This window comes from Camelus bactrianus, chromosome 1 (genome assembly GCF_048773025.1).
Source record: "Camelus bactrianus isolate YW-2024 breed Bactrian camel chromosome 1, ASM4877302v1, whole genome shotgun sequence".
Lineage (NCBI taxonomy): Eukaryota > Metazoa > Chordata > Mammalia > Artiodactyla > Camelidae > Camelus > Camelus bactrianus.
The window spans coordinates 26,279,187-26,298,597 of record NC_133539.1 but is presented as its reverse complement, the minus strand read 5'-3'; the positions used below and the strand labels follow the sequence as shown (position 1 = coordinate 26,298,597).

Here is a 19,411-nt window from a genome sequence, read left to right as displayed (position 1 = left end):
GTCAAATCATCATCTTCCAAAATAAGAAGTCAAAATAATGTATAAGATTGCAGAATCAGCACATAGAAATATGGAAATAAATTCCTAAAAAGATAAAACAGGCTTACAGGAATGTTCAAAGAAGAGAATGTGTATGTGTGTATGTGTGTGTGTGTGTGTGTGTGTGTGTGTGTGTGCTGGGAGGAGGGGAGGCAGGAAGATACTTCTGTATTTCATTATAAGTTTTGTAATTCTTCCAATGTCTATTAGGAATGTAACATAGAAAATCTTTTTTTATGTATTATTTTGATAAACAATTAAAAATCATTTGGAAAAAATTGTTATTTTTGGTTGTTTTTTAATGACAGTTAAATTTTGGATAACAGATATCCCAAACCTACCCATAATTAGAAATGTAATTATGTAAGTCAACTCTAGTTTCTGTCTTCAGGATCTTTAGAATTTAATTGATATTTGTAAATTGCTAGGAAGTATTCTTTATGAAGACATCTAGACTGTGCCACAGATTTTAGTGTCTATTTACACCATGATGCCTACTTCTAATTTTTAGATTTGGTACTGCCACTTAACTAGGATGCTATTTTATAGCCAACAAATATTAAAGAAGAACAGAATAAATGATTCATAGAGAATGGCACTGTAACATTTTGAAAATTAAGTTACACTAATTATGTCTTTGTCTAAAGGGCCGATTTTAAAAGCATAAGTTGCAATTTTCAACCTAAAAAAATACCTTCTAAGTGAAAGACCACTTAATAAAGAATCAAAACTTACAGATGGCTATTGCACTGACAAAGACCCTTTATCCCTTTCATTGGTGTCTTTGCCATTTATAATGGAGTTGTATTTTTGAATAATTAAATATCATCAGTTTTTTTCTCTGTATTACATAAATTAAAGACTGAGCTGCAAAGGACACTTATAAACTACCTGTAGCTGGAAGAGTATAGAGTGGTTCTAGTAGCCAGAATTTTTAAGGCAGAATTGCTGCTACATGAAAACATAATTGAGAAGGAAGAGGGATAAAATGTAACCAGTTTTTCTTTTATGAACCTTAGATCAGAAATGATAGTATCAAAGAAAGAAAGAAAGAAAGAAAGAAAGAAAGAAAGAAAGAAAGAAAGAAAGAAAGAAAGAAAGAAAGAAAGAAGAAGGAAGGAAGGAAGGAAGGAAGGAAGGAAGGAAGGAAGGAAGAAAGAAAGGAAGAAAGAGAAAGAAAGAAAGAGAAAAAGAAAGAAAGGAAAGTAACAGCGATGAAACACAAACAGGTTTGCTAGAAAACATTTTCTGGATGCAAGATCATCAAAATGAAATAAAGAAGGACTCATTAAACATAGCACACTATTTTATATTCTCTAAGAATTAGGGAATCAAGATGCAGGAGGGTTCTCTCTCAAGTAATACTTTGTCACAACCATGATTTAGACCATCACTACTATTTTCATGTTCCATTTCTGAATTTGGATGTTATTTTCTTATCAATAATGGAATTTTAGTTTTTCCCTCAACTTAATATTATACTTATAACCCCTTAGGTCAGTTCTGATTAGTTTACACCATGAGATAAATGTTTCTCAGCTTTCTAAATCAATTGTTCCAGAGGAACTGCCTCTAGACAAATTCAATCTCTTTGGTTTATAGCTACTTTCAAAATAATTTAGAAGTCCCCCCTGTAACTCCTGACATGTTTAGGGATCTCCTGTAGTTCTCATCATGTCTTTAGGGAAAACAGGGTAAATATTTCATAACACAGTCACATTTTGGTAAGTCTAATTGCTTGGGTAATGACACTAAACCTTTCAATTTCCTTCTGAAGGCAATATATACTGCTGTAATGCAACATTTTTCTGTTCCAAAGCTTGTGGTAGCTACAGAAAAAGAGAGATGAGTGTTTCTTTAAATAGAAGAGCTGTACTTGTGGGTTTTCAATGCTAATGTTCAGTGACCACTAATTTCATATCTTAGCAGGCAAAACTGTATTTTATTCATTACGGTGTAAAGCACATTTTCGGACCTTTATAGATGACTGCATGAAGTTTAAGGGCAAACTGATACTTGTCTAAGCTCCACAGGAGAGAAATTTGCATGCGTACTTTGAACAGTTTTATTTCTACTGTTCAATTCCTTTAATGAATTATGGGGTTTCTCCTGGTTTTGTTATTTGGGACTTCAAGCTGCTTAGTATCCACAGGAGTATTACCAGAGATTACTCAGTACTCAGAGCCCTCTGGTACATATTCATAAAGCACACCTTAACACTCTAAATGTGATGGAAATCATAACATGGCTCTTTTTTGCATCGTGGCACTCCCATTACACCATGGGTGGCACATCTCAAAAGGCAAAAGAGGTTCTTTGGGATGTATGCTGGATTCTGATTCTGTCCTCGGGTATGTTCTGGAGTAATGACCAGAAATAGGACCTTAACATATCATGCATAGATCCAGAAGATTGTTTTACTGGCACAAAAAAAAGGAATTTAAAATTCACAATTATCTTTTGTATTTAAGAAAAATCATGCAATATCTGCAATAGTGATTCTTTTATTCAAATATAGATAGATAGATAAACATCTGTAATAAATGTGTGTATAAGTACTTATGTATTTGTCTGTGTACATGCATTTGTGTGCGTGTATAATAAATGTCTCCACATGAGACTTGAATGGGACTTTAGTGTCTTCTAAAGGAATGTTTAATTTTCTGGTATCTTTGGAATCCCTGTTTTCCTCAGTTTTCTGTCACTGTATTTCTTTTTTAGTTTTCCACAGCTGCCCTGTAGTATTGTCCTTACTTTTGCTTTCTCGACCATCTTTATCATGTCCAATCTTCTCCTTCCTAATGCCTTCGCCACTATGTCTGTAATACAGATCTAATCAGGTTTCAACCAATTAACTGAATTACTCCCAAGAGTCCCTTGGTTCTTATAGTTGAAGAAACCGTACTTGTGGGTTTTCGATGCTAATTATTGAATTAATATGATATTCATATCATATCATGAATACCATAGCAAAACAGTTTACTATATTTTTTTTCTAATTTTGATTGTGTGTGCATATAGCTGGCAAGCTTGTCTTTTTGTCATGAACTAAAACTGCAAATAGCTCCACTGAAATTTCCTAAAGCAGAAAACAAGTGCAATGTCTTTACACTGCACTCTCTAATTTTTAAAAACCTTACCCTGGGTCATATACATAATAAATACTTGATAAATGTATCACAATGGAATGAATGATAAACTTTAGGTGGATATAATCTCTCAAATAGATTTGGAGAAAGAGCAAGTTTTTACATTTTGATGAAAGGCAAAATCCTATAAATACATATGAATAAAGCAGGTAAATTAATGTTTCAAAAGTTTTGTTTTTCTTCATAGCAAAGATTTCATATGAAAGACAAAACCAGAAAACAAGACAATTCTAGTCTATCAATGCTCAGCACAAGTCATAAGTTAACTGTTCCTATACAGCCTGGTGTAATAAAAAAGTTTAAAAGCAAAGGAAAAGTAGATATAAATAGCAATTTATAATTTAAAAGAGAGTTTTACCAAAGACAGTCAGCTCTGCTGGATCGCTGTCTCTTTCTCCCACCATATTGGTGCCAACACAGGTGTACATCCCTGCATCACTTTTCCTGGTGTTGGAGATCATCAGTTTTCCACCACGGATCTGTTAAAATTGAAAAAGGAAAGAAAAAGAAAGAAAAGAAAAGAAAATGAAAGGAAAAGAAACAAACAAAGAAAGAAAGGTCACTAATAAATAATTTTGAGTATTTAAGCATATTTTCTCCCTAAGGGAAATAGCTCAGTGTCTAAGACACAAAACTCTCCCACTGCTTTGGTATCTGCATGTGTCCTATCTTCTCTTAAATCCTGTCCTTTCTGCTCTTAAATCCCCCCTTGGTATAAGCCTCCGTGCTCCCTTTCTAGGTAATGCTTCTTTAAGGTCGTCTTCCTATTTCTCGCCTGGTCCTATCAGTCTTGTGACTGTCCCCGTCAAACCCCAGGGGTTAGTCTTCACTCTGATTCTGTTGAATGAGCTCCCATTGACATTTGTCACCAGAAAAGAGTTATTATCTGCTTTGGATAATATAATGAAATCCAACTGATCCAGAAGAATTCAGCAAGTATTTGTGGAGTACCTTTGGGGCTGGACAATGTTCTAGGCCCTTGAGTTTCAATAGTAAACCAAATAATAAAAATGTCTGCCTTTGTGGAGTTTACATTTCAGTTGTTAGTATTAAAATTATCTTTGTCTCATCCTAATTGCATTTATGAGATAATTTTTGAAGAGGAGGTTGGGTTTGATAAAAACAAAGTTCTTAAAATGATGACTATGAGTTGGTACAAATCGTTGGCTTCTAATAGGTGCTCCATTAATGTTTCTTAAATGAGAAGCATTTATTGATTGAATAAACAAATATGATAATGTTAAAATATCTGTTTGTTGAAGAGGACATTAAAGCAGAATTACGTTTTCAGTAAGTGTATCATCAACTTACAGCTTCTTTTCTGATTTTGAGGGCTTTTTTGGTATTTATCTAGTTCAACAATCTTAACTTTATAACGATTGAGTGTTCTTAAAGAGATATGAGGTAAGAACATGCTGGTTTCCTCCATTAATTTTTAATTTCAAAGGCAGACAGAACTTAAGCAGGTATGTTTTCATCAGACATATTTCAGGCTCTAAAACTTGTCATGTCATACAAAGGGATTTGCAACTTTTTTTTTTTAACATAGGAAGAAAATACCGTCAACCTGTTCTCAACTATATGCAGTGGAGCATAATGAATGTTAGGCTATAAACCACAGAGGCCATTTTTCCTCCCCTGAAGATGAATGTGACAATATGACTTGATTTGACCAATGGAAATAAAGCAATGTTTCACCAGAAGAAAAGTGGTCACACACTGGGACTTGCTTTCTCTTGCTACAGTTGGAACCCTGAGACCACCATGGGAACCAGCCTGAGCTAGCCTGCTTGAAAATGAGGGGCCATGAGGTGAAAAACCAAGATGCCTGGCTGAGAGGCAGTCAATGGTCAGACATGTGAGTTAGGTTATCCTGGATTATTCAGCTGCCAGCACACCTTTAACAAGCCACGAAACCATGAGAAAACCTAGCAAAGATCAGCCAGGTTGTCCCAGAGCAAAGAACTGTCAGCTTCCCTACAGAATCATAGTGTAAATATAATGGTTATTAGAAGCCACTGTATTTTGGCATGGTTTGTTAAAAAGCAAAAGCTAAATCACACAATCATGAATCAGAAACCCTTGAACATTGATTTGACTCCATTACCGAGAGCACATTTTCATAAGTTTGGTATCCAAGCACAGACAATTGGGAGCCAAATTCTCCTTCCGTATAGGTCCTCGCAGTGTCAACAGTCCAAGCCAGAATCACATGGACACACACTGTGATGTATGCGATACTCTTGCCTGGCCTCTCTGGCTCTGTGCTATGATGTAATCACAATGCATGTGTAAGAAAAAACCCTCAAACTTAAGACAATTTAAAAGATAAGACCCACTCAGACAATATGGACTTTGTGATAGAAATGACATATTTGTTCACTTAAATGTCATGACTTTAAATAAAATATATTCATTCTCAATTATTGTATTGAATATAAAAATTATACTAAAAACAATGTCAGAAGGCTGAGGCATTATCTACTATTTCAGTGGACTGTTTTCACTTACAAACTTCACATACATGTTGAGTGGATCTTCTGAAAAAAATAAAATTATTGTATGCCATTCCCCTTAACCTTTTTACCCTTTCCTGGGTGTTTTATTTTGAATATTAATCAACTGATTAACTTGATCAAGAATTTCCTTTGAAAACAGACTATTTTTCTATAAGAGCTAAATTGCAGAACCAGGTAGTCATTTTTCCACTGATTTTAATATCTCTTCAACTTTTAACAAATTCAATGTGTAATATTTTAGATATAAATATTATTACATTGGAAAAATTGGAAAAGAGCTTGAAATACTTATCACTTCAAATTATTTCCTCTTTTAATTTTGAAAGTAGTGCAAAAAGAAACGTTCTAGTTTATATGGTTTATAGCCATCATTTATTTACAGTCATGTACTGCGTGATCAAAAGATACGTTTGGAGATCTTGAAACGAGGTTCAACGTCAATATTCCACTGCATAAGATATATCTACATATTCAGGTTGATGCAATTATTAATACATCATGGACACTTGATTTATACAATTTTTGTCTCTTTGAAGCCTCATTTAGAAGTTTTTGGTTTTGGTTACCCTTTTTCAGTCCTTTCAATACAGTGTAAATGGTAATTAGCACTCAAATACAGTTCTACAACTTTATTAACAATAAAGAAAAGAATAAAATACATCCAAGTTAAGACTGGATATTCAATCTTTCTAGGTGTTCATTTTAATTTAACTCACACTTATTCTTTCTTCCTTGTCGTCAATTCGAATTTTGTCTTTCTTCCAGTAGATGGTGGGCTCTGGGTGTCCCCGGGGAGGCTGGCACTCCAGGATTGCAGGCTCTCCGGCTGCCACTACAACATCTGTGGGATTTTGCCGGAAGTCATCTCGTAACACTGAAGAAAAACAATTGGAGTAAAAGAAAACTCAGTGACAGTAACCTTAGCTTTCTCTTGCAAAGGGTGACTTCGAAATCTTACTTTATTCTAATAATATTTGCCAGGATATTTGCCGAGAACAAAGCCTGGCCCACTTTAGAATATTTTAGAGCCAACCTAACTGCTCATCAACAGGAGAATGGCTGACTATATGATCATGAATCTTTGCTATAAAATCTGATTAAAAAATGAGGTAAGTCAAAGGACAATAGGATAGGAAACATTCATGATATAGCTTTCAGATTTAATACAAATTCACAGTACCAAACAATTTATGTAGTATGATCCTGTTTTCTATTAAAAATACACATATACATACATGTATATAAATACATTAAAATAAATTGCCACCTTATACTTAAAGCTCTGAAACAAGTCACGTGCATGTGGTCTGGGAGCATGTATGCATGTCCGTCTGGGAGGGGAAGCAGGGTGAGAACTCTTTGAGAAAACCCTCTCTCATGACATGAATATGGACAAGATCCACAGTGTTTTCATTACTCTTCAGAAGATAGACTCATTGTTCACCCTTGCAACGCACTAGCACCCACATACACAGGGCTACATTTCCATTCTGTCTGCATCTCCACCTGCCAAGCGACATCTGGGCAGCGTGACATTCGAAGCAGAGATATCCCTTATAGCACTTTTGCCAGTCTGAATTTCCCCTCCTTTCATTAGGAGAACAGCAGGTTGGACCTCCGTTGTAACCTCTGAAAATCTGGCATGCCTGGATCTCCAAATGTCACCTATCTATCTGTGTACTTCCCCTGGCAAGATGGAAAGCCTGGAGAAATGACTCGGTCCTCTCAGATTGCAGAATGCTGGCTTATTTAGTAAATAAGGACTATGTCTATTTTAGGGTAAACATTTGAAAAAGCAGTTGAGAAAACAGGTAAAGGAGATTAAGGTGTACAAACTACCAGTTACAAAATAAATAAGTTACAAGGATGTGATGTACAACACAAGGAATATAGTCAACATTTTATAACAACTTTGTATGGTGTGTAGTTTATAAAAATACTTGAATCACTATGTTGTACACCTGAAACTAATACAATATTGTAAGTCAACAATAATTCAATTTAAAAAAGTAGTTGAAACCAGTTAATATACCATAAACCATAAACCATAACTGCCTTTGCTTTTTGTTAATGCCTTGACTTTTCCTATTCTTTGATATTCTAACACTGACAAGTTTTTTTCCCCCCAAGTGTATCTTGGGGTTAAACAAACAATTATGCACGCACAAATAGTGTGCATATATGTCTCTCTCTCTATGTGTGTGTGTACATATATACACATTCACACACATATACATTTTATATATATAATTTGGTCAAGCTATTTGAAATCAAAACTGGGCAGCTGGGCTAGCCTGTTATGTAAATCATCTGCTGCAAATGTGGATTAGGTCAAACCAACTGCCTTTGATGTCCTGTAATGAGACCCACTTCAGCACTCTGCTTCTTTGTTGGGCCAAGTCTCTAGGTTAATTGTCATTCTCCAAATAAATAAAAGTTCTCTGTCCTGAAAATAGGTCCAGAGAGACAACTGAGTGACTTTTAGGCTTTTCTTTTCTTGTCTCTTGAAACAACATGGTTTTCCATCTTAATGAACTTATGGCCTTTTATGAGATTAGAATTCCGCACAAATTGCTCACTCTCAGTTTATATGCTGATTAATGTACCGCTTTCACTGCTGAGGAAATGTGTTCCATTTTAGCACAGTGAACTGCACATTTTTTGGTTCTTTTGTCTAACTGGCAAGAAAGGTGTGATTTACATGCATAAAGATTTGCTTCTGAATGGGCTGAGAGAGTGTGTATTTAAATGTGATGTTAAAACAGGAGGGTAAGAAGGAGTTAACACTGTGGTTCCCTACTGCAGGTAAATCCTCAAGGGAGAGCAAGCTGGTGACTCATTTATATTCTAAATACAGAACAGCTGCCTATTTATGCAATGTTAAGATGTGCAAAAATATGGTAACAGGGTGGTGAGTACCCCTACAATATCCGGTACTGGCAACAAATGGTGTTTTGGCAGGCCCTCAATCTGTTCCAAAATGACACATCTGGCCAGTTGGAGGACCTTCTCCAGAACTGGTCTCCTAACAAATCACATGCCAAAAAGCCTCTGCTCAAATGGTACTTAAGACCACTGTAAATCATTCAGAAACACACTATTACATCAATTTGCAACAAGCCAGATTAAGAGGGGGAAAAAAATGGTCCTTTGACATGGGGGACAAAAAAAGGAGAAAATATCATAACAAACTAAGGATTGCTGCTCTTAAACAATATAACATGTGTTTATGGCAGTCACAAAAAAAAAGAAAATGACTCCCATTTGCAAATGAAGCCAAGAAATCTAACATCAACTGTAATTTTAGGCTTTCAGACTATTCACCCAGCGAGTAGGGTGAGATAATAGTATAATTGGTACTGTACCCTCTTCAACTTGTAAAATGCTCTTTGGGGTTTGTATAGTAATTCATTTTTGCTTAGTGATACCATTTCTTTTATCCTAAGTCTTTGTGGGTAATAAAATGTGTTTCATCTCTCTCTCTCTCAGATAAAACATTCAAGAGACAAAAACAACCTTTTCAGGAGGTTCTAGCACAGCACACAGAGAACGTACTCTTAGGAAAAAGAAAAGTCATTTTTACGCTCCTTAAATTGTATAAATGTTCTGATAGGTGCTTAGATGTTTCTGAGGTTTGTATAATCCACTCATAAATGTAAACACAATAACATGAAATATTCATTGTTTCTAATTTTTGTACTAAGTATTCATTTCTGTCTTGGATTTTGCCCTGTGCTTTACTGCAAGTGATAAAGAATAGAAGTGTTCTTTATAGTAAAGGATTCATGTATGTTAGGTAAAGAGAGCTAAAATAGTCTTATAAATGTAAAAAAACAAAGTGAGTCCAAATTTGAGTCTATATATATTTTTCTCAGTAAGCCCTTATTCTATAAAGAATTATAGAGAGCTATATTTTCAACGTGGTTTGACAAGTAAGGCAAAACAAGAACATGCAGTGATATGTGTATTACCTAAAGCTCCAAACAGCTTTTTGAACAGGGTGAAGAGAAATAAACTTTGTGAACTAAAAAGAATCTGGTTGAAATGACAAAAGCTGGGAGGGTAGTAGTAAGTTATACTTGAAAAAAAAAAAAAGATAAAATAGGTACAAATTTGGCATAGCACTTGTTTTCAGATCTATATTCAGAATACAAGGGTTCAAATCTCCATCGGGGAAAAACAGAAATCGAACTGGCCAGAACCCAAATATTCATTTCTGTGTATGAGCAGAAAAGCACAAAGGAGGGTTTAATGAACTAATCATAACCTGGATTTGCTTGGCATTCTTGTTTACATTGACAAGCACTGTGACTTAGAAAGTTATTCTGTAAGATTAGAAAATTCTGAATTACTGTGTGTTTGAGAAAATATAGTTCATATTTATGACATAAAGATTTGTAACAAATTGATTCAATTCTGCAGGAAGATACTGAAAATACTACAATATGCTTGGCGCTGTCGTATAAAATGGTTAAGGAATACCGTGTAAAACAAGAATGACACGATTGTGTCTGTGGCAGGCTTTTTCTCTAATGTTCTTCAGTGATCTCTCCCTCCTGGTATTTATTTCTTTGTGTCAGCCCCTCCTCTTGACTGTGGGCTGGACCCGGTAACATGTTTTTAATGAAGTGATGGACTGTCACTGCCAAAATTAGGTTATAAAAGCTTGTAACATACATCTTTTTGGCTCTCTTTGTCTTTCTGTCTGTCTCCCTCTCTCTCCTCATGGCCATCCTCTGATCATGCAAGATACCTTGTTGCTGGATGGAGAGGCCCCTCTGGCAATGACCTGAAGGCAGCGTCCAGCCAACAGCAAGCAAAGAATTGAGCCCTCAGTCCAACATCCCTTGAGGACCCAGATCTTGCCAACAACCATTTAAATTTGGGAGCAAAAGCTTCTCCAGTTGAGGTTTTACATGAGACCACAGCCCTGATCAACATCTTCATTGAAGCTTTGTAAGAGATCACACAGCAGAAGACAAGTTTGCTCATACCTGGGTTCCTGACCCACAGACAGTGAGAGAAGAAACATGTGCTGCTTTAAGCTACTAAATTCTGTGGCAATTTCATACAGCAGTAGGTAACTAATATAGTGCCCTAAAAGAGCTTCACATCTAGGTGTCCCTTTAGAGCTGACCTCTTTGACTCCTGCTTCTTCTCAACCCCACATTCATTCACTCACCAAGTTTTCTCCCTTCTGTCCTAAATCAATAGTTCTCAAAAATTATTTTTTGCCTCAATCAACAAAGCCAAGGCAGATCTTTACTTAGACATTTCCATCTTATTTTATTAAAATAGATTAGCAATAACAATGAGATGAGACTGCATAATTAACAGATTTCTGAAATACATGATTCTGATTTTCAATGTACACATGCTTCCAAGCAGTTATTAGAAATGGAGAGCCTAAAAATATTACTGGTGAAAAGTATTCACCTACACCACTGGATAAAGAAAACTATCCACATAAAGAAACTAATTTGATCATGAGAGGGGTAATTTACAAAGAAATTGTCATGAAAACCCATGCTTAGCTGCAGGTGAAATGTCTAGCAAATCAAAGCAACACTGAACACAAGGCTTCTTTGTGAGCAGGATTTCTCTGTGCACAGGGTCTGACAGAGCTGTGTGGCATGAGACTTCACAGTCAAAAACTGACCCCTGGTTCCAAGCAATACTTATCTGGCATGCATTTTGGTGTACAAGTGCAAAATTTGAGTAAATCTTGATACTTAGAGGAACTGTCATAAGCCCTTAGTCATGCATATAGATAACAGATGAAATTACATGCTGCCTTTCAGTAAGGATTTTTTACAAACTTGTTTTTCTGGACCAGTTAGCCTCATACACAATAACACTTTGCTCTCCCTATTTTAAAAGCAACTGCCTTACAATAATAGCTAATATTTAATGAGTATACACTATGTGTAAAACCTGGCACCATGGATATGTAATAGGCCATTTAGAATGACCTATTTTGATAGGAAGTACAGAGTATGAACCCTGCATGTCTGACATTAGACTCTACACACAGTCATTAGGCTACACTGATTTGTAATAGCATCTACATCTATTTATCTTGTCCCCACTGCCCTAGTTCACAATGTCCTCATCTCTGCCTTGAATTACTAAAAGAGTATCCTATTTGAACTTTTTCTCTGATTCCTCTTTTAAACTCTCTATTGTGGCTATTATGAGTTTGCCAAAGTGTAAATACGATCGCGTCAATTCCGTTTTTACAACTTTTTAAATGGCTTTTAAGATAAAATTCTCTTCTGAATGTCATTTCAAATGTTGCATAGAATCAAGACCCTGTCACATTTCCAGGCTCATCACAAACGTTTCTGCAACTCTCCTGCCCTAGACATACAGAGTAACATCTAGTTACCAATGTACATTAGCATACGTAGCCTTCCTGCTTGAAAATTTCCCTGATACCCCTTTGTTCTCTGAATCCTCTTTCTTTCTTCAAACACATACTGTTCCTTTGGTGTCAGCTTTGGACTCACTCATCTGAAAAGATTTTTCTTTTATACTAACACTGGGCTAGGTAACCCTCCAAAGGGCCCCCATCTTGAAGGCCATTGGACAAGCTCATCCCGCATACTTGATAGGTTGACTGAATTGATGAACTCTTTGGGGGGTGTTGCAGTCTTTTTCTTATTATATAAAATAGACCACAATGTTTTAATTTGATTTCAAAATGTCATTTCTGAAGAACAATTTAAGTTGGTAGGATTTAAGAGACAGTGCACTCAACTTGCCTACCTACAAGCTCGTATATCTATAAAATAAAAGCCGGGCAGTTCAAGAAGGTCAGAAATCAATCACTCAGAGAAGCAACATATTTATATGCAACCAATAAAACTGTTAGCACAAATGACAGTATATCATAGTGAATATTACAATGGACTAGGAAAAAAGTGATCACCATTCCTACAGCAGGTACACCACCACATTCACCAGCATCATCCATCACCATGGGGAGTGATCAGGTGTAATCTCAGCTTGCCTGAAGTTCGGGTCCTCTACTCTACTTCTGAGGAAGGCACACCGTCTCTTCCTGCTGCACTAAATGGCTCTTGTTGGCAGTCATGCTGTGACCCCAGGGGGAGCTCCAACCTTAGGATGAAACTACAGCTCTGAACACTAGAAAAAAATCAGGGTTCTTGATGACATAGCTAGACAAATCAATCCTGAAGACTGTGTTAAAGCTGGACTTGATGTGATCTAACTAAGTTTTCTTTCATTATTAGGCTGGTTTAAATTGAGTTTCCTGCTTCAACTGAAAGCTAGCTCCCCACGGACAAGCTATAAGAATTCTGTATTTTTTAGAAGTTTCAGTGACCAAAAAACTTAATAAATCTAAAGAGGAATCATCATTCATAACCCCCTGCTTTATTACATTTGGTGCAATCAAACAAAATATGGTTGGAACGGACAGGCCAGCCAACAGCTAACCAGACAATAAAATCTGACATTTAGGGAAAAAGTCATAAGTGGTTTCTTCTGCACAGAAGGGGAACGGGAAAGAACTAACTCAGTGGGGAGACATTCTGCTACCGCTGTGCAAGCTGACACTCTGGCACCTCTGCAACACACTGACAACTCCAAAATGAGAAGCTCTCACCCCCCATCTCCACTCAGATTCCCTGTGCAAGCAAATTCACTCAGCAAATGATCCAGATCAACCAGTGGTATGAACTGGAGCATGCCGAAAGAACAAGGATACCCTGCAACTTGCTCATTTTCAAGTCATAGCATTTTGTGAAGCCTGGAATTCTGCAGGGAATAAAACACACAAACACACAATTTACCCAAGAGGACTGGCCAGCTCCAACTTTCTAAGCCAAGTCTTTATTCTCAAATCCTTTTTTTTAGCCCTGTTCCGTCCTCACTCGTATTATAATTTGAAGTCTCCCTAAGAGTGCCAAGTCTTCCTTAATGTTTTCCATTAATGTTTAAAATCTGCTGAAGGATTCTCAGAAATTGCATGGAAATATTGTGCTCTCTGTAATTTGTATCCATAACCTCTGTAATGCATATGTTCTCCTTGGGGACCAAGTGTTGAGATCATTCATAAACTCTTGGATCACATGTGGCACTGTAAACTGGTGACATCTGACCACGGCAGACTCGAGGCCTGTCTCTGGCAATCATTTCCTTTGGTTTGAGTTAAGGAGCCAGCAGTTGGCACGCCTTCAACACTTGGAAGTCCTATTTTTGGCAAAGCCTAGCATCTGATATTTGACAGGGATCTGCATACCCTATCCATTAGCTTAGGAGGAAGTTGCGGATTGAGGCTAATTAATGTTTAATCAGTTCCTCTTTTTTTCTTCCTTAAAGTGCCATTGTTCACAAAATCGTTCATGGGGGATTGATGTCTCCAGGATCACAGAGAACTCAAAGGAGTAAGGGCAAATTAGAGGGTGTGCCCAAATATAGTATGTCAGGAGGAGGACGGAGTGTGGAATTGAGGGTACTGGCCAAAACCTGCTCAGGGCAATGCCTTCCTCTGCTGGAAAACAAAAACGCTCCACATGCCCAAAATGTTCTACTCTGCTACCCAGCCTCCTCCCAGCATCTGCCAGTTTCGGACTAACTCCAGTCTTGGTCACAGAATGGCTATAACTCTGGATACCAGAAGAAATAATATGTTGAATTTAAAATTCAGAACTGCACAGACTAGCTTTAAAAATAATTAAATAATGTCTATCAAGATGGTAACAAAGGGAAACACCAGATTATTTCAAGCTTGTAATACTGCCTCCTACTTTCTCTAAATCTTGAGTTGGGGCATGCATGCATAAATAAATAAATAAATAAATAAATAAATAAATAAATAATCACAACATCTCTGTAGGATTTGCATCCACAGGAAGATTACAAATAACCATCTGTCTGCTTCTAACTCTTCAGTCTGGTTCATGTCCCATGAGCCTCAAGTCTTCAGCTAAAGCAGTTAGGCTGCTGGGTGTCGGGAAGGCTTGTTACAGGTGCTTTGTAGAATGCTTTTTTTCCCCCTGCTGTTTCTCATTTTTTCCCAACACCCCTCTCTTTCTCTTCTGTCTCATTTAGCTCTCACTACTAGACCAAAGAAAACCAAAAATTCAAAGGGCCAAATCTCATCTATATATACACACATACATACATATACATATATATACTTTTTAAATTTAAAATATTTATATATTTAAGAGCAAATTTAAATTTAAAATATACGTAAGTATACATTTAAATTCAAATTTCAAGATTCATTATTGCCTTAATGCTACATCTGTCAATTTGAATAAAGGAATAAAGAATGCTATCAAGTAGACATTAATGTGCTGCTTTAATCTGGATCCCAATAGATTAGTGCTCTCCTCCCGCCCTGTTAGTCCATTTCTGAAGGCATTAGCTGCTACAGCATTCTAACATTGCACAGTTCACGGCCTCAGCAGCCTCTTCCTGTCATTTCACCCTCTCCTAGAATCACCGGGTTAGTGCTGATACTCCTCTCCCGTGGTGCACTCTGACGTGCATGATCAACATGAATTACAATGCCAAGTAACTGCCAGATGTCATGAGTTATAAACTCAATAGTCTAAGGATTATTACACATTAGGGCACCCTACAGTGCAAGGGTGTTCTGGAATTTACGTGTTATTTATTACCTATTGGCAGGGTCTCAAAGTAATCTCACCCCTGCTGATGAAATGAGGGTTGGAAGGAGAAGAAGGTCAAGGTCAACCTTCCTTGTCAAGAATGCCAGTTACTTTGAAACTGCTGTTGATCTACCTTTTTCTCCCCTCAACCTGAAACTCAGTGAATTAGTGAATGAGTGGGCTATATCTTATCATGCTCCTATGGGCTTTCAACATAATCCTGCTGATTTCACAATTTCCATAAGTTCACCTATTTTAACAACATGTTTCATGACTATAATCACTAAAGGTCTGATTTAGAGGATAACCATGAATCTTAACATTATTCATGAACTTAAAAATGACCACTTGAAGAATACGCTGTTTATTTTCCTCTTCTACACAGAAATGTAGACCAAAGCCCAACTACATGAGACTTACTTCAGTTTTTAATGCAACAATGAAAGTTCTTTTTCTAAACCTGCAGTCATCACTCTGTAGTGTATACAGGTGTTCAACTGTAATGCTGTCTACCTGAAACTTACATAGTAAAAAAAAAATCATGTCCCATGTCCCACATGCCTGTGTGACCTCTTCAGTCTTTCCCATCCAATATTAATATTTGCATATGTCCACACTTCAAAATATGAGTATTACTGTAAGCTGTCAGGAATTCTGCTGAAATGGATATAATTTGACATCTTATATTCTTCAGGAAATGTTCTATTTGATTACTACATGACAAGAAGCTTGAAATGTTTCCTAATCCAGAATATAGCATATTTAGTTTTAAATTGGCTGATTTAAAAAAGCTCTATCATCTCTCTACTCTATCCCAAAGACCCAGTAACCTTCTTTCCTTTTGCCACCAAACGAATTCTGAATGCTGCAGTTAACATTCAGCAATCTCATTACCCATCCACCATAAATCTTCAAAAGCATCACCATGTTTTGACAGCTAAGCAGGAGAAGAGGAAGCAAGAAGCATATCCAAGCACTTTTTATGAATGCAAATGTGCTAAAGACCACATTTAAATTATTTCAGAAAACTCATATTACTCCACTGACAACCAGAAGACAATGTGCTTGACAATTTTTGTTTACGTATGAGAAGCGTAATTTCTTTTATTCCTGATGCTAAATCCACAGGCTTCCATCTCACGCATCCAATCTTGCCATATACTCTAAGAAAACAAAGCGATACCAAAGATAAATGACAGATTTTTTTGTTTTTTAGGTGTAAGACTGAGTTCTCATGATGAAAAGTTACTGTGTGTTTTCCCCAAAAGTGTTTAAATATTTAAAAATTCATGGATATTTTAGTCAAACCTTCATATCTTATATGAAACCAGAAAGAAGTCTCATTAAGCATGGAGGTTTAAAAAAGTCCCCCTTCTCTCTGATACCCTGGATTGAACCTTGGCAGCCACAGAGCATATGCTCAGCAATAAGGGAATAAATCTAATTGTCTTCTGAGTCTTTCACTATATTTTCATTCTCTGGGCTCCACAGTTATTCCTAGGACAAGGATTCAGAACACTTTCACTCCCTAAATAGTCAGGGACAAAAAATAAATAGATAGAGCCAGTTCCTGCTTGGAGAGGTGCCAATCCCAACCCCCTATATGGAGATAACTACCTAGTTGCATGTGATTCTTTTAGCTTCTCTGCCTGGGAGGGTACCAAAACTTGAAAAGTAAGATTTTTCAGAAAGTCTGCCAAGCCTTCATTATTTAGCTCTAATCAAGGCTATTCATGATGCCAGACTATTAAAATCCACAAATTATTATAATTCACAAATTATTTTAATTCCTAATTTTGACCATTTTCATGCACCACATATCAAACACTTCAACCCACTGTTCCCCAAAACTTTCTACAAATGATAAAATTAGAAACTTTTTTTCCTTGTTACTCTCAATGAACAATTTATAACTCTTCTGAATGTAAGGCAAATGTGGGCAACTAAGGGAAAGTCTGAGGTTGGCAAATGGGTTAATTTTCAAAATGAATTAGAGAATCAAAAGTAATCAGATGTTACATATATTTATGCACTGATGTCTAAAGCACATGGCTAGTATTGCACTTGAGATGGTTTTTCCTATTTACTTAAAAGGAAGACCTTGGCTTCAATAAGCTTCAGGACACATGGCTTCAGTCCACCACTGGGAATGTTGTCAGTTGACAAAAGTGCTAGGTATGGAGTTTGGACTAAATGACTTCTCACTTTTCTGCTAGTATCACAAGTAGCTGAGGAAACATTTTACACATTCCTTCTGAAATCAAAAATCTTCAACCTTACCTATGACTTGGATAACCGTGTATTTTATCCTCCATAGTAAATATTTAGGAAAGCAAATGGGAGCATTCTTCAAAGTTATGCTAGGACAGTTCCAGGAAAGCCAGATGGAATGTTAACCTACCCTCCTCTTTACATCTATGTGGTTTATCCTCTAAAAATCTCTCCTGCCTTGCTTTTGGCCCTCAGTCATAGTTCTCACCCTTCTCGGCCTTTCCTCAGGTCCTGGAACACGGCAAGCTCTTTGCCGCCTTAGTGTCTCCACATGCTTTTCTATTCTAAATGCAATCTAGTTCTCCACCATTTGCCCAGTTCCTTTCATGGGACCTGGAACTTCCACTTAATAAATGTTTATGGAATGACTACTTTTTGACAGGGAGGCAATATGGCATCGTGTTTAAAATAATGGGCTTAGTCAGAGGCCTGATTCTGAGTGTCAGCTCTGTTACTTTATTAACTGGATGGTCTTATTCAAATCTGCCAGCCATGTCAAGCCTCACTTTCTTGATCTGTAAAATGGGGATATTAAAGCTTATGTCTTGGGGTAGTTTTGAAGAATAAACACAGTGATCTTCGTAAAGCACATTACAAGCTAAAGGAAGCATTTCAGAAATGAAAATCATTGCTGTTGTTAGGAATTAGGAGTACTAGTGAAAAACAATGACCCTGAAATTGTACTTTTTATCTGATTCTAAGTGAATTTAATGATATGTCAAGTTTTAATTCCTTCAACTGTCAAATGGTTAATAATCTTGAAGAACTCCATCTCGTGTATAAAATATTTCTCCTTTTAAAGTCTGGAGGGTCAGACAGTCAAATACATGCAGTTGCTCCCAGATGGTGATAATTACTGTAAGTGAGAACTGTCGGAGTTGGGATTTATATACAACTGTATAATCCTCAAGTCAAATGTATTTAGGTGTTATTCTTTATGTTGTGAAGTATTATCTGGGCAATAAAATGTCACTGGTTTCTCCAAATCAAAAAGTGTAACTTTACTCAATAAGTTTTACCCAGTTCATTTCTAAAAGGTGTTTTTAATATGATATTTAATTTTGCTTTGGTTTCATCAATATCAGATAAATCAGATATTTTCACTTTTCAATCAGTTCCAGTTGTAACTACTACCTTGAGATGACAGAAGAGTTTTTTTAAATCATTGGTTTCTCTTTTATTTAATAAGTAAGTACTGAATGTCCCAATGGGGACAAGTGCTACATAACACACTTAGAAGTACAAAATATTTCAAGCTGAGCTCTTGCCTTCAGGGTGCTAAAGAGATGTAGGAAAGTTACCGAATGTAACTCAAAAACCACAATAAGAAATAAAAAAAGCACGCAGCATCAGAGAATCACATTGAAAATATATCAAGATAACAAAGGAGGGAAACTACTTTCAACAAAGAAGGCCTTTTAGAGGAGCCAGCTTCAGAGCTGGATTTGCAATATGCGCTGTATGTTTTAATTAATTACAAAAAGAAAGAAACATGCTGGAATGTGCTTGCATGTACAAAAAACAATCTCTAGAAGGATACACAAGAAACTAATAATAACAAATGCCTTTGCAGAGAAAAACAAAAGCAGAAAGTGAGGGATGAGAGAGGAAGATTTCCGCTACATGTAGTTTATACGTTTTGATTTTGAACCCCGCAAATGTATTAATTACTAATGTGTATGTTTAACAATGTATGAAGAAGAATAATTTTGATTAAGAGTGTTTTAAAAGTACACCATCTGCTCCAACTGGATTCAATGTGAAGAGTTGTGAAGAGGGTATGGAA

General features: G+C 36.4%; 1 protein-coding gene across 6 annotated transcripts in view; it reads right to left on the bottom strand.

The window, feature by feature from the left end:
- The window catches only part of ROBO2 (roundabout guidance receptor 2), a 1,146,968-nt gene that overhangs the window by 149,671 nt on the left and 977,886 nt on the right, over positions 1-19,411 (bottom strand). For all 6 annotated transcript variants that reach the window (XM_045520906.2, XM_045520891.2, XM_045520872.2 and 3 more), the window contains exons 3-4: positions 6,424-6,581; positions 3,547-3,667 (exon numbers count right to left, since the gene is read on the bottom strand). In XM_045520906.2, the coding sequence (XP_045376862.1) occupies positions 3,547-3,667; positions 6,424-6,581 (279 nt within the window). The remainder of the gene's footprint in view (positions 1-3,546; positions 3,668-6,423; positions 6,582-19,411) is intronic.